General features: G+C 44.8%; 1 protein-coding gene across 1 annotated transcript in view; it reads right to left on the bottom strand.

Moving 5' to 3' along the window:
- Window positions 1-14,220, bottom strand: part of LOC126412899 (ionotropic receptor 75a-like) — a 129,224-nt gene that overhangs the window by 110,366 nt on the left and 4,638 nt on the right. Inside the window, exon 2 of the mRNA XM_050083144.1 lies at window positions 6,161-6,309. Coding sequence (XP_049939101.1) covers window positions 6,161-6,309 — 149 coding nt within the window. The remainder of the gene's footprint in view (window positions 1-6,160; window positions 6,310-14,220) is intronic.

Here is a 14,220-nt window from a genome sequence, read left to right as displayed (position 1 = left end):
TGGAAAGAAATTGTAAGAGGTTTCCATACAACAAATGTCTAAAATACGATAACCGGCAGATGGAATAGGTTGACAGCGTTAAATTATTAGAACGAAAACTACACAATAACCATACTGCTGACTTACTGAGATTTCTTATTTGGGATGCAGATGTCACACGTAGACGAGATTAAAATAATACCCCTGGTACACTTTGGTTACTCTCATTCTCTGTCATTCGGGATCACATTTTGGAGTGACTTATAGAGTCAAGCAAAAGTTTTCCGAGTTCAAAAGAGTGTACTTCGAATTATCTGCGCTGTGAATTCAAAAATGGCCCATACCAGCCTGTACTATGAACTAGGAATGCTAACTGCCAACACCAAACATTGCTCGACTGCCTGTTGCTGTGGCTGGAATGTCCTGTGTGGAACGTCCAGGGTACTGAACTCAACACTTTGATTAATTTCCTTACTACGTTCTTCAGTTTGGTTTAAGTGGTATCCACCAAATCATCGGTTATAGTTGGTTTATACATCTACATAAAACGCATGTTTTAAATTATTGTATTATACAAACATATATACCTGGTTATATACACAGATAAACATTCGAAACGAAAGTGGAATTAAATATACGTGTCTAGACTTTTTAGGTAGATTTCTGTGACGAGATATATCCCTGCAACATTCGTATTTAAAAGGACAGTACTGGGTGCCCACAAGGGAACCTTCAATTGGTTCTAATTATGGAATAAAGTTGTTTGCCGCATTTAGCATTGATTACATGATAAAATTACATGATTTAAATCTGCTTCTTCTTCATTATCATGCCTGCACGCTTCCCAATCTATAATTATAATTTTGTAGCAGTGATAGCGTAGCATCCGGGGTCGTAATCCCATTCGTATTACGGAACTCTGATGCCGTTAACTCATTCTGACTCTGTCTAAACCACGGTAATCCCGACAGCTCCTTCTGAATAGGGGCTGAAACCTTCCTTTTTTTTGGGTTATAGTGTACTTCCTGTTCCATTCTTCCTGTTCTTGTTGTCATGTTTTCCGTATAATGTCACTACATGGAAGTCTAATTCCTTGGAATATCCTGGGTAACACTTTCTTTAGTATATATAAGGACATTTCGTTTTTAATTATCTATGAATGCCTCTTGATTCACATGAATTTTACGACAGTGTCAATCGTTCTCACAGTATAAATCACACTTAGCAGTATATCTTCTATATAATTAGTCTCATTCGGATATTTTTTTTATCCTCTGTAAAGCGCTTTTAGAGTATGTTAAGATTAAGACTTTTTGAAATTCGTTCCCTATTGTAAGATAACCGCTTCTCGAATTATTAATATTTCACGTGTCAATGAGCCGGCCCAGGTGACCGAGCAGTTGTAGGCGCTTCAGTCTGCAACCGCGCGACCGCTACGGTCGCAGGTTCGAATCCTGCTTCGGGCATGGATGTGTGTGATGTCCTTAGGTTAGTTAGGTTTAAGTAGTTCTAAGTTCTAGGTGACTGATGACCTCAGAAGTTAAGTCCCATAGTGCTCAGAGCCATTTGAGCCATTTGAACCATTTGAACCACGCGTCACTGAACCTTTCATTAGATACGGTGTATCTCCGTGTAGTATTCGTTAACGGTCAGTAGAAAGCATATCCCGTTACCTCTGGTGTAGACGAACGCTTCGTTAGATATAGCTTATCTTCCCGTAGTGTCTGTTAATGAGTAGCTAGGGCACATCCCATTCCTTCTGGTGTCTTTGGGCCGTCTGTGTAGATCTGGCGGCAATCTGGACAATCGTTTTCTACGGCAGACGCTGTTGTCTGTTTATCTCCTGTGCTGTTTGACAGTAAGAGAATTCAAAACACCTTCTTACCCAAGAAGGTTAGTTCGTACTGGTAACTGTGCTCCGGTACACCGATATCTTGTGGGACTAAGGATGCTAGGAGCTGATGTAGCGTCTTTTAAGAAGAGCAGTTATGTATGTTTCTTATTTTTGCCCTGCACAATCTAATATAACTGTTGAATTTTCATGTTTGTCACTTTTTAGCAAGAATCTCTGTGTTAGTAACTGTCGTCGAATGTGGTGTTTCTTTTCCTCCTACAGGAAATGTCCTACAGAAAATGTCGATATGGCTCCGAAACATGTTCTCATTGCTCTTGCTTGCAGCTTGTCCTGTTTCTCTAAAATACAGTTCGGCGCGTTCCAGTAGGACATACGCCGATAATGTAATGCGGAGCGTATTGTTTAGAGGATAACACGAATGACAGGCTCAGCTCCTCACCACGTGCATGTGGTCGGATCGGAGACTATTCAGTCTTTCACTAATTTTTAACGTCAAGTATACGATGCGTCGGTACAATGATGATCTGCTGCCTAGACAATAGCCCTAGGACTTTATTGGAGGAGGAACAAGAAATACGGACCCAGCCGTATAGTATCTGTTGTAGACAGCACGTTTTTCCTTCTAAATATACACTGAAGCCCCAAAGAAACTGGTATAGGCATGCGTATTCGCCGGCCGAAGTGGCCGCGCGGTTCTGGCGCTGCAGTCTGGAACCGCGAGACCGCTACGGTCGCAGGTTCGAATCCTGCCTCGGGCATGGATGTGTGTGATGTCCTTAGGTTAGTTAGGTTTAACTAGTTCTAAGTTCTAGGGGACTAATGACCTCAGCAGTTGAGTCCCATAGTGCTCAGAGCCATTTGAACCATTTGAACCATGCGTATTCAAATACAGAGAGATGTAAACAGGCAGAATACGGCGCTGCGGTCGGCAACGCCTATATAAGACAGCAAGTGTCTGGCGCAGTTGTTATATGGGTTACTGCTGCTACAACGGCAGGTTATAAGGATTTAAGTGAGTTTGGACGTGGTATTATAGTCGGCGCACGAGCGATGGGACACAGCATCTCCCAAGTAGCGATGAAGCGGGGATTTTCCCGTATGGCCATTTCCTGACATCGATGAAGCTGGAAAAAGATCCTGCAAGAACGGGACCAAAGACGTCTGCAGAGAATCGTTCAACGTGACAGAGGCGCAACCCGTCCTAAAATTGCTGTAAATTTCAATGCTGGGCCATCAACAAATTCAGCTTGCGAACCTTCATCGATATGGGTCTTCGGAGCCGATGACTCAGTCGTGTACCCTCGATGACTGTACGACACAAAGTTTTACGCCTCGCCTGGGACGTCAACATCGACAATGGACTGTTGATGACTAAAATCATGTTGCTCGGACGAGTCTCGTTTCAAATTGTAACGATCGGATGGACGTGTACGGGTATGGAGACAACCTCATGAATCTATGGACTCTGCTTGTCAGTATGGGAGTGTTCAAGCTGGTGGATGCTCTATAATGGTATGGGGCATGTGCAGGTGGAGTGATATGGAAATACGTAAGCATCCTGTCTGATCACCTGCCTCCATTCATATCCATTGTCCATTCCGACGGAGTTTGACAATTCCAACAAGACAATGCGACACCCCACACGACCAGAATTGCTACAGAGTAGCCCAGCAACTCTCTTCTGGGTTTAAACACTTCCGCTGGCCACCAAACTCTCCAGACATGAACATTATTGAGCATATCCAGGATACCTTGCAACGTGCTGTTCAGAAGGAACCTCGACCCCCTCGTACTCTTAAGGATTTATGGGCAGCCCTGCATGATTAATAGTGTCAATTCACCCCAGGACTACATCAGACGTTAGTCGAGTCCGTGCCACGTCGTGTTGCGGCACTTCTGCGTGCTCGAGGGGGAGCTACATGATGTTAGGCAGGTGTACCAGTTGTTTTGCAAAAATGGCTCTGAGCACTATGGGACTTAACATCGGTGGTCATCAGTCCCCTAGAACTTAGAACTACTTAAACCTAACTAACCTAAGGACATCACACACATCCATGCCCGAGGCAGGATTCGAACCTGCGACCGTAGTAGTCGCACGGTTCCGGACTGAGCGCCTCAACCGCTAGACCACCGCGACCGGCAGTTGTTTTGCCTCTTCAGTTTCAGTACCAGTAATTTATCTTCACAAGCTGCGACATCGTCGCCAAAAGACAGTGACCCGTATATGTAATAAGTTTCCTTTAATTTACGTCTATGGTCACAAACTTTTTTTGTTAACAGATTACCGGTTTCCGTCTTTAATGACCATCATCAGATCTGTTTCATAAAAACAAAGTCCTAATGTACTGCAGCCATAGTGGCATCGTCAAATGTTAAATGCCACTATGGCTGCAGTACATTAGGACTTTGTTTTTATGAAACAGATCTGATGATGGTCATTAAAGACAGAAACCGGTAATCTGTTAACAAAAGTTTGTGATCATAGACGTAAATTAAAGGAAACTTAGTAATTTATCTGCTGATAGTATGAGCGTCGTTTCTAGCGACGAAGCGTGGAATGTTGCTAGTGCCCCGTTAAGTCGCTAATGATTAACCCATAACGGTGACAAGGTAAAGTAAGTACATATACCATTTGCGCACTGGCGTGCAAATACTAAGAGAAAATATACACTCCTGGAAATGGAAAAAAGAACACATTGACACCGGTGTGTCAGACCCACCATACTTGCTCCGGACACTGCGAGAGGGCTGTACAAGCAATGATCACACGCACGGCACAGCGGACACACCAGGAACCGCGGTGTTGGCCGTCATGGCGCTAGCTGCGCAGCATTTGTGCACCGCCGCCGTCAGTGTCAGCCAGTTTGCCGTGGCATACGGAGCTCCATCGCAGTCTTTAACACTGGTAGCATGCCGCGACAGCGTGGACGTGAACCGTATGTGCAGTTGACGGACTTTGAGCGAGGGTGTATAGTGGGCATGCGGGAGGCCGGGTGGACGTACCGCCGAATTGCTCAACACGTAGGGCGTGAGGTTTCCACAGTACATCGATGTTGTCGCCAGTGGTCGGCGGAAGGTGCACGTGCCCGTCGACCTGGGACCGGACCGCAGCGACGCACGGATGCACGCCAAGACCGTAGGATCCTACGCAGTGCCGTAGGGGACCGCACCGCCACTTCCCAGCAAATTAGGGACACTGTTGCTCCTGGGGTATCGGCGAGGACCATTCGCAACCGTCTGCATGAAGCTGGGCTACGGTCCCGCACACCGTTAGGCCGTCTTCCGCTCACGCCCCAACATCGTGGAGCCCGCCTCCAGTGGTGTCGCGACAGGCGTGAATGGAGGGACGAATGGAGACGTGTCGTCTTCAGCGATGAGAGTCGCTTCTGCCTTGGTGCCAATGATGGTCGTATGCGTGTTTGGCGCCGTGCAGGTGAGCGCCACAATCAGGACTGCATACGACCGAGGCACACAGGGCCAACACCCGGCATCATGGTGTGGGGAGCGATCTCCTACACTGGCCGTACACCACTGGTGATCGTCGAGGGGACACTGAATAGTGCACGGTACATCCAAACCGTCATCGAACCCATCTTTCTACCATTCCTAGACCGGCAAGGGAACTTGCTGTTCCAACAGGACAATGCACGTCCGCATGTATCCCGTGCCACCCAACGTGCTCTAGAAGGTGTAAGTCAACTACCCTGGACAGCAAGATCTCCGGATCTGTCCCCCATTGAGCATGTTTGGGACTGGATGAAGTGTCGTCTCACGCGGTCTGCACGTCCATCACGAACGCTGGTCCAACTGAGGCGCCAGGTGGAAATGGCATGGCAAGCCGTTCCACAGGACTACATCCAGCATCTCTACGATCGTCTCCATGGGAGAATAGCAGCCTGCATTGCTGCGAAAGGTGGATATACACTGTACTAGTGCCGACATTGTGCATGCTCTGTTGCCTGTGTCTATGTGCCTGTGGTTCTGTCAGTGTGATCATGTGATGTATCTGACCCCAGGAATGTGTCAATAAAGTTTCCCCTTCCTGGCACAATGAATTCACGGTGTTCTTATTTCAATTTCCAGGAGTGTATTTCCCAATTCGTTTGCAACATGTACAATATAGGGCTGAGAAATGCCTCTTGAGGCAGCTGCAATAATGGCAATACGTGGGCCAAAGAGTGTTTTATCCTGTCATCGTATATAACGCATGCATTGGGTTGCTTTGACTTGATTCCGCGACTATTTCTGGTAGCCCTATAATTTGGGGTTTTTGCATCAGTATTGTCGTCCGCAAGGTGTTCAGGTACAGTAAGTAACGTTAGTGACCTGCAGGAAGAGCTCCCTGTTGCGCGCACAGCCGTAGTCGAGGAAGATGGCCGCGGCGCTGCCATGGGGGAGGCGGGACGGCGGAGGCGCCGCCAGCAGCCAGCGGGCGCCGTCGCAGTCCAGGAGCCGCTGCCACAGTCGCACTGCCTCTGCACAGACACAAACAAACACATGCACACAAACTCAAAATCTAAGCCTTGAGGGAACATTACCCTCAGCCAGCATTACAGATGTCACGCTTTGGTGACACAATTCGCTGCTGCTCTACAAAGCGATATCTAGGAGAAAGATGGCAGAATATGGCAACTTGGTGCAAATAACGCGTGATTCATTTACATCTACGTGGAAATCTACACGATTATTCTAAAATACACTAATAACTGACTGGCACAGGCTTAATCGAACAACCTTCACGTTATTCCGCTGCTGTTCCTATCTTGAACGGCTTAAATCTTTCCTCACGAGCTCTGGCTTCTCTAATTTTATTACAATGGAAATGAAATGAGCGTTTGGCGTCATTGGCCGGGAAGTCCCTTACGGGGCAGGTCCGGCCGCCTTGGTACAGGTCTTATTACATTCGACGCCGACCTGCGCGCCGGATGGTGATGAAATGATGATGAAGACGAAACAACACCCAGTCCCTGAGCGGAGAAAATCCCCGACCCAGTCGGGAATCAAACCCGGGCCCGTAGGACGGCAATCCGTCACGCTGACCACTCAGCAATCGGGGCGGACTTTATAACAATGAAAGTAGGATGCTGAAAGTTCGTGAAAAGATCCGCCGCAACAAAAAAAAAGATAAAAAGAAACGTCTTTATTTTAATGATGACCTCTCCAATTCACGTATCATATCCGTAGCACTCTCTCAGCTAACACAAAATTAGCTGCCATTCAACTTTTTCGATGTTCTACGTCCCATCTGACTTATATCCCACCCCACACAGCAGTACTCCAGATGAGAGCACACAAACGTGTTGTAAACACACTTTAGTAGACCTGTTGCACTTTATAAGTGTTTTGTCGATAAATCGCAGTCTTTTGTTTGCTTTCCCCACGACATTATGTATGTGATCGATCCAGTTTAAGTTATTCGTGATTGCAATCATTAAGTATTTAGATGAATTTACAACACTTAGTTTTGTGTGATTTATCGTGTAACCCAAATTTAGCAGGTTTCTTTTAGTACTCATGTGGATGAGTTCACACTTTTCGTTATTTAATGTCAGTTGCCACTTTTGGCACCATACTGGTATATTATCTAAATCATTTTGCAACTGGGTTTGATCATATGATGACTTAACAAGACGGTAAATGACAACATCATCCGCAACAAATTTAAGACGGCTACTCAGATTGAGCAGTTCTAGGTGCTTCAGACCGGAATCGCGTGACTGCTACGGTCGCAGGTTCGAATCCTGCCTCGGGCATGGAAGTGGCAGATCTCCTCAGGTTAGTTAGGTTTACATAGTTCTAAGTTCTAGGGAACTGATGACAGCAGACGTTAAGTCCCATAGTGCTCAGAGCCATTTGAGCTACTCAAAAAATGGTTCAAATGGCTCTGAGCACTATGGGACTTAACATCTATGGTCATCAGTCCCCTAGAACTTAGAACTACTTAAACCCAACTAACCTGAGGACAGTACACAACACCCAGTCATCACGAGGCAGAGAAAATCCCTGACCCCGCCAGGAGTCGAACCCGCGAGCCCGGGCGTGGGAAGCGAGAACGCTACCGCACGACCACGAGCTGCGGACTGAGCTACTCAGATTGTCTCCTAAATCATTAATGTAGATGAGAAACAGCAGAGCGTCTATAACACTTCCTCGGAGAACGCCAGATATTATATTTTACTCTGGGACTTGCCGCCAATTGCTATGAACTGTGACCATTCTCACAGGAAATCACGAATCCACCCGCACAGCTGAGCCGATACTTTACAGACACGCATTTTGATTAGAAATCGCATATGAGGAACGGTGTCAAAAACCTCATGGGAATCGAACGGTATGGAATCAGTTTGATATCCCCTGTCGATAGCACTCCTTCGTGAGAATAAAGACCCAGTTCTGTTTCACAAGAACGACAATTTCTGAATCCGTGTTGGCAGTTATCTACAAATAGTTTTCTTCGACGTAATTTATAATGTTCAAATACAATATATGTTACAAAATTCTCCTGTAAATCGACGTTAGTGATATGGGTCTGTATTTCAGCGGATAACTACTATTTTCTTTCTGTCCAGCTGTGATGTAAACGTACATGAGGTTGAACAACTATCAGAAGAGGACATGGATCCTAAAATCGTACACATAAGGTAAGTGAATCATCATGTTTGACTGAAGACTAGAAATAGGGTATCAGGAACAGGCAGGCAGTTAGGCACATGTTTGTGGGAGACGCTTTGACGTCTAGGAAAAGTTAGCACAGGTTTAAAAATTTGTATACTATTTTTAACCTGTGCTAACTTTGCCTTGACTCCAGGGCGTCTCCAAAAACATGTGCACATGTGACTATCTCTTCCCGAATCTCCTCTATCCAGTACTTAGTGTTAAGGAAAGATTTATCATATACTTATTTTATGTTTGTTAACTGAGTAGAATGTAAGTTTTAGTTGTTTAAGATTTTGTTTAAATGTCCATGAGTCAGAGAAAGCTCTGAAAACACTTCCATCGCGAGCGCGAGATTTATTTTAACAATCTGTGCAGTGTGCAATCGCAGTAGTAACACACCAAAAGCGCAAAACACGTGATGTAGTGAAGAGAGGGGACACTATACACACGCAGTGGGGCTAACTTACAAGTAAGCAACCACTGCGCATGCGCAAGTGCAGCGTAGTCCGACGCATGGATAACTGGCAGACTGAAGCAGATTAGCATATGACTGGCAACCAAACTGTATTTTAGAAACTTAACAATATAATTTAACTACTATAGAAATTAAGAATCTACGCTACAAAGCTAAAGCTAAAAGGAGAGAAGAATTAATTTCAAGAAAATTTACAACGGAAAAAAGCTAATTATGAAAAAATAACTACACACGATATTGATATGTACAGTATACATGCATTTACAGGTGACTGTATACAAGTATACTAAACACTAGAGGAGGGTACAAATGTACTACGAAGGAAGTAGTAGATGTAAAGTTGTGAATAAGCTACGAAAGATAATAAGATTGTGCCCCGCCTACGACACTTTTATTTTCAGGTGCAAAAGGTAAATCAAAACAACTGCACTGTAAATATTTGCACTCTTGTAACACGAAGACAATCACCGAATCGTCATCGGCATTGTCGTACTACGAGAGAGAAGAGATCATCATCATTAATAGGAAAAGAACATTCAAAGTTAATTATTCCTAGTTCATGTTGCAGAAGATTGAAAGCAGTACTTATCGTCATATCCTGCATGTTGTTTGTGTAAAAGAAAAAACCTTAGTAATCGACAGGCACTGTTGATTATCATGTTATGGTCAAGCCTGTCTCTCTCTCTCTCTCTCTCTCTCTCTCTCTCTCTCTCTCTCTCTCTCTCTCTCTCTCCGCCAAATTAATTGTCTATTTATACAGCATGCAATATTAAGAAATCGTTTCGGAACACAATACAGAGCTGTATCGGATCAACCTCACAACAGATGTTCAAAGTGATCTCCATGGGATTGTTGGTGACAGGGGTAGTAGCGATTGTCATGCAGGATGCACATAATCGTCCTTTGGCTTACAACTTGTTGGCGGGCCACTTCCCTGGAACTTGTACCACGGTTCGTCGCAGTATCCTGTAGAACCCACTCCTCCAAACCTGGTGTACACTCAGCCCGCTTCCTCCCTGCACATTCGTCTGCCTGAAAGGACCCATGATCACACAAACGCCCAAAAAAGGCTTGAAATGTTGTGTGATTGGTGTCTGTGAGAGTACCTGTTTTGGTGTAGCCGCGTTGGCTCTCGTCCGTTTACATCTGCTTGACCGTACACAAACACTATCTCGGCGTGTTTCCGACATGAATAGCATTCTGCTGCTTAAAGTACGCTGCATCAACCATACAGCCAGCAACATGTAAGGAACACACGGCTCGTGGCCAGAGGAACTGTCATCTGATGTATATGTATATGCATGCTCATAGGACCTGTTTTCCTCCAATTTCAGTCTGGAATCCGTCCCTGCAATTTGTCAATTTTATTAATGTGCACCCAGAATACATCACCTCTTTCACCTAGTTCACTATCGAGTATTTCAGTCTCTCAGAAAACTGATGACACGTGAAAGAAACATTACACAAACTACTGAACGTAGAGAGTGTAGCGTCCTAGGGTAGTCTTTGCAGTTGTGCAAAGCCATTGTGCCACAGTGGCATAGTGGTTAGCGCATCCGTCTAATGAGCAGGAAATCTCTGTTCAAATACCGGCATTGGTACAAATTTTCATTTCTTGCTGCAGTATGCACATATACATCACAGATGATCGAGACTTGTAAAGGTTTCTGGAACTATGTAGTTTCATTTGAGATGGTGGTGTGTTTGCAGAAAATGCTACAGGCACGATTCCAGGGACATTTTCCTCTTGTTTTATTTTTATACTCTTCAGCAGAAACTCCCAAACTTCATCTTCTGCCGAAGATGATGAGAATGATACTCATCGAAACGTTGCGTATTTTCGACGCAGCTACCCGGCTGCAAGCCCAAGAAGATTTTATCTGCAGTATACACCGGGAAAGCCCTCATTCACATATAAAAAACTTTGAGGTTTGCCGATGTTACTGTAAGTCTGTCAGAGACAGCAAAACACTTGGAAGAACCGTTGAACTCAATGGAGAGTGTCTTGAAAGAGGGATATAAGATGAAAGTCAACAATGGAATGCAATCCAATTAAACCAGGTGATGCTTAGGGAATGTGAGTAGGGAATGAGACACTTAAAGCAGTAGATTTTGGTAGCAAAGTAACTGATAATGTCCGAAGTAGAGAGGATATAAAATGTAGACTGGCAACGGAAAGTAAAGCGTTTCTAAAGAAGAGAAATTTGTTAACATCAAGTACAGACCTAAGTGTTAGGATGTCCTTTCTGAAGGTATTTACCAGAAGTGCAGCCATGTATTGAAGTGGAACATCGACGACAAACAGTTTGGACAGAAAGAGAATAGGAGTTCTTGAAATGTGGTGCTGCAGAAGAAAACTAAGGATTAGGTGGGTGGATCACGTAACTAATGACGAGATACTGAATAGAATTGGGGAGGCAAGACATTTATGGCACAACTTGACTAAAAGAACGGATCGGTTGATAGGGACATAAAGGGATCACCAGTTTATGTTGGAGGGGAGTGTGAGTGGCAAAACAAGAGATGAGTACAGTAAACAGATTCAGAAGGGTGAAGGTTGCAGTAGTTATTCGGAGATTAAAAGGATTGCCCAGGATACAGCAGCATGCGTGTTAAATATGTGTGAAATATATTTAACTTGTGCGTATGCTGGAGAAGCCACTGGTAAAATACTGATCCGAAACCCCGAAAACGACTTCAACCACATTTGGTACACACATTAATTACAATCTGGAAAGAAATATTATGAGAGTAAGAATTACCAGCATCCCATTGAGATGAGGGGGAGGAGGAGGTGGACACAGGTAGAGGGAGGATGAGATGGATAGATGGTGAGGGGGTAGGAGGAGCTGGGCGCAGGTAGGGGAAGGAGATGGACATCCGAAAGGTAAGAGGTGAAGATGGACAGTGACAGGGGGAGGGGGGGGAGAGTTAGGTAGAGAGAGGTAGAGGAGGAGATGGAGAGAGAGTGGGGAGGAGGATATGCATAGGTAAGAGGAGCAGATGGATAGAGAGAGGAGAGAGGAGGAGATGGCCAGAGAAAGTAAAGAGGAGGAGTGGACAGGGAGAGGAGGAAGGAGGAGACAGGCAGAGAGAGGGTGGAGGAGCTGGGCAGAGAGATGGAGGAGGAGGAGATGAACAAAGAAAGGGGGAAGGAGGAGTTGGAGGGGGGAGGAGGAGTTGGGCAGATGGGGATGGAATAGATGGACTTTGTGGGGTATAGCAGATTGACAGAGAGAGAGAGAGGAGGAGGAGGAGAAGATGGACAGAGAGAGGGGCTGTAGGAAATGGACAGAGAATGTGCAAAAGAGGAAATGATCCAATAGAAGATAGGAATAAATACATACAGGGTGATCAAAAAGTCAGTATAAATTTGAAAACTGAATAAATCACGGAATAATGTAGATAGAGAGGTACAAATTGGCACACATGCTTGGAATGACATGGGGTTTTATTGGAACCGAAAAAAAAATACAAAAGTTCAAAAAATGTCCGCAGGGGCGCTTCATCTGATCAGAATAGCAATAATTAGCATAACAAAGTAAGACAAAGCAAAGATGATCTTCTTTACAGGAAATGCTCAATATGTCCACCATCATTCCTCAACAATAGCCGTAGTCGAGGAATAATGTTGTGAACAGCACTGTAAAGCATGTCCAGAGTTACGGCGAGGCATTGGCGTCGGGTATTGTCTTTCAACATCCCTAGAGATGTCAGTCGAACACGATACACTTGTGACTTCAGGTAACCCCAAAGCCAATAATCGCACGGACTGAGGTCTGGGGACCTGGGAGGCCAAACATGACGAAAGTGGCGGCTGAGCACACGATCATCAGCAAACGACGCGCGCAGGAGATCTTTCACGCAATATGGGGTGGAGCGCCATCCTGCATAAACAGCGTACGTTCCAGCAGGTGTTTATCAGCCAGGCTGGGGATGATGCGATTCTGTAACATATCGGCGTACCTCTCATCCGTCACGGTAGCAGTTTTGCTGTCCAGCGCGATCTGTCGGACATTTTGTGAACTTTTTTGTTTTTGTTTTTTGGTTCTAATAAAACCCCATTCCAAGAATGTATGGCAATTTTTACCTCTCTATGTACATTGTTCCGTGGTTTATTAAGTTTTCAAATTTATACTGACTTTTTTATCACCCGGTACTTGAGCAAAGCCGGGTACTCAGCTAGTTTTCTTAAGTTTAGGGTCAAATGTCATTATTTTCGCCAATCGATGGTCAGATGAATCTAACAAGTAGATTGAAAATGTGTATCGGTCGGCAGAAACTGGAACCTTGTCTCTGCCGGGCAATACTCTTATCGAATGAGCAGAGTCACTAGGGGAAGCTATTCGAAGCTGCGGGAGCGCCTCACGAGTTATGGCAGGGTAACACGGTAAGGGCGTTCACTGGTACGAAAGGCAAGGTGGCACCCCTCGGTCTTGGTTCTCCATACAGTCTTTATCTGCCAGGAAGTTCCAAAGCGTCACACACGCCACTACTGAGTGAAAGAAGTAGAGCATCAACATTGATATGCTATATACCCGCTTATAAAAAGTGTCATGTGAATTTCATACAATCACACGTTGGAGTGGTGGTGGTGGTGGTTAGTATTTAACGTCCCGTCGACAACGAGGTCATTAGAGACGGAGCGCAAGCTCGTGTTAGGGAAGGATTGGGAAGGAAATTGGCCGTGCCCTTTCAAAGGAACCATCCCGGCATTTGCCTGAAACGATTTAGGGAAATCACGGAAAACCTAAATCAGGATGGCTGGAGACGGGATTGAACCGTCGTCCTCCCGAATGCGAGTCCAGTGTGCTAACCACTGCGCCACCTCGCTCGGTCACACGTTGGAACTTTGACCCTTATAGAGAAGTATTTTGTGAGATCGGTGTTAGATTTTACGATTTTACAAAATGTCATCCTATTATTACATAGCTGTACTTATTCCTTTTTTTAGGAAACCCTATTTCGAGCATCATCATCTTCATGCTACATTGATCAACAATCAAAATATTAAATGACTGTTTCAGCTGATTCAGATGTGTTTGCATCTGAAAAATCCAAAAATGATGTTTTATCACCCGCACCTTTTTTGCAAAATTAAAAAAATCTCTTCTCATGTCTATTAGCTTAGGGTGCTGGGTGCAGTGACGAAAATAATGTAATGTTATTTAGTTGGGCCAACAATTGACATATTTCTTTCAGGTGATTGTTTTATGTGACTACAGGAACGACAACAATGTTCAAACACGATCTT

The sequence above is a fragment of the Schistocerca serialis genome, chromosome 1 (assembly GCF_023864345.2).
Source record: "Schistocerca serialis cubense isolate TAMUIC-IGC-003099 chromosome 1, iqSchSeri2.2, whole genome shotgun sequence".
Lineage (NCBI taxonomy): Eukaryota > Metazoa > Arthropoda > Insecta > Orthoptera > Acrididae > Schistocerca > Schistocerca serialis.
This window is presented reverse-complemented; position numbering and strand designations above follow the sequence as displayed.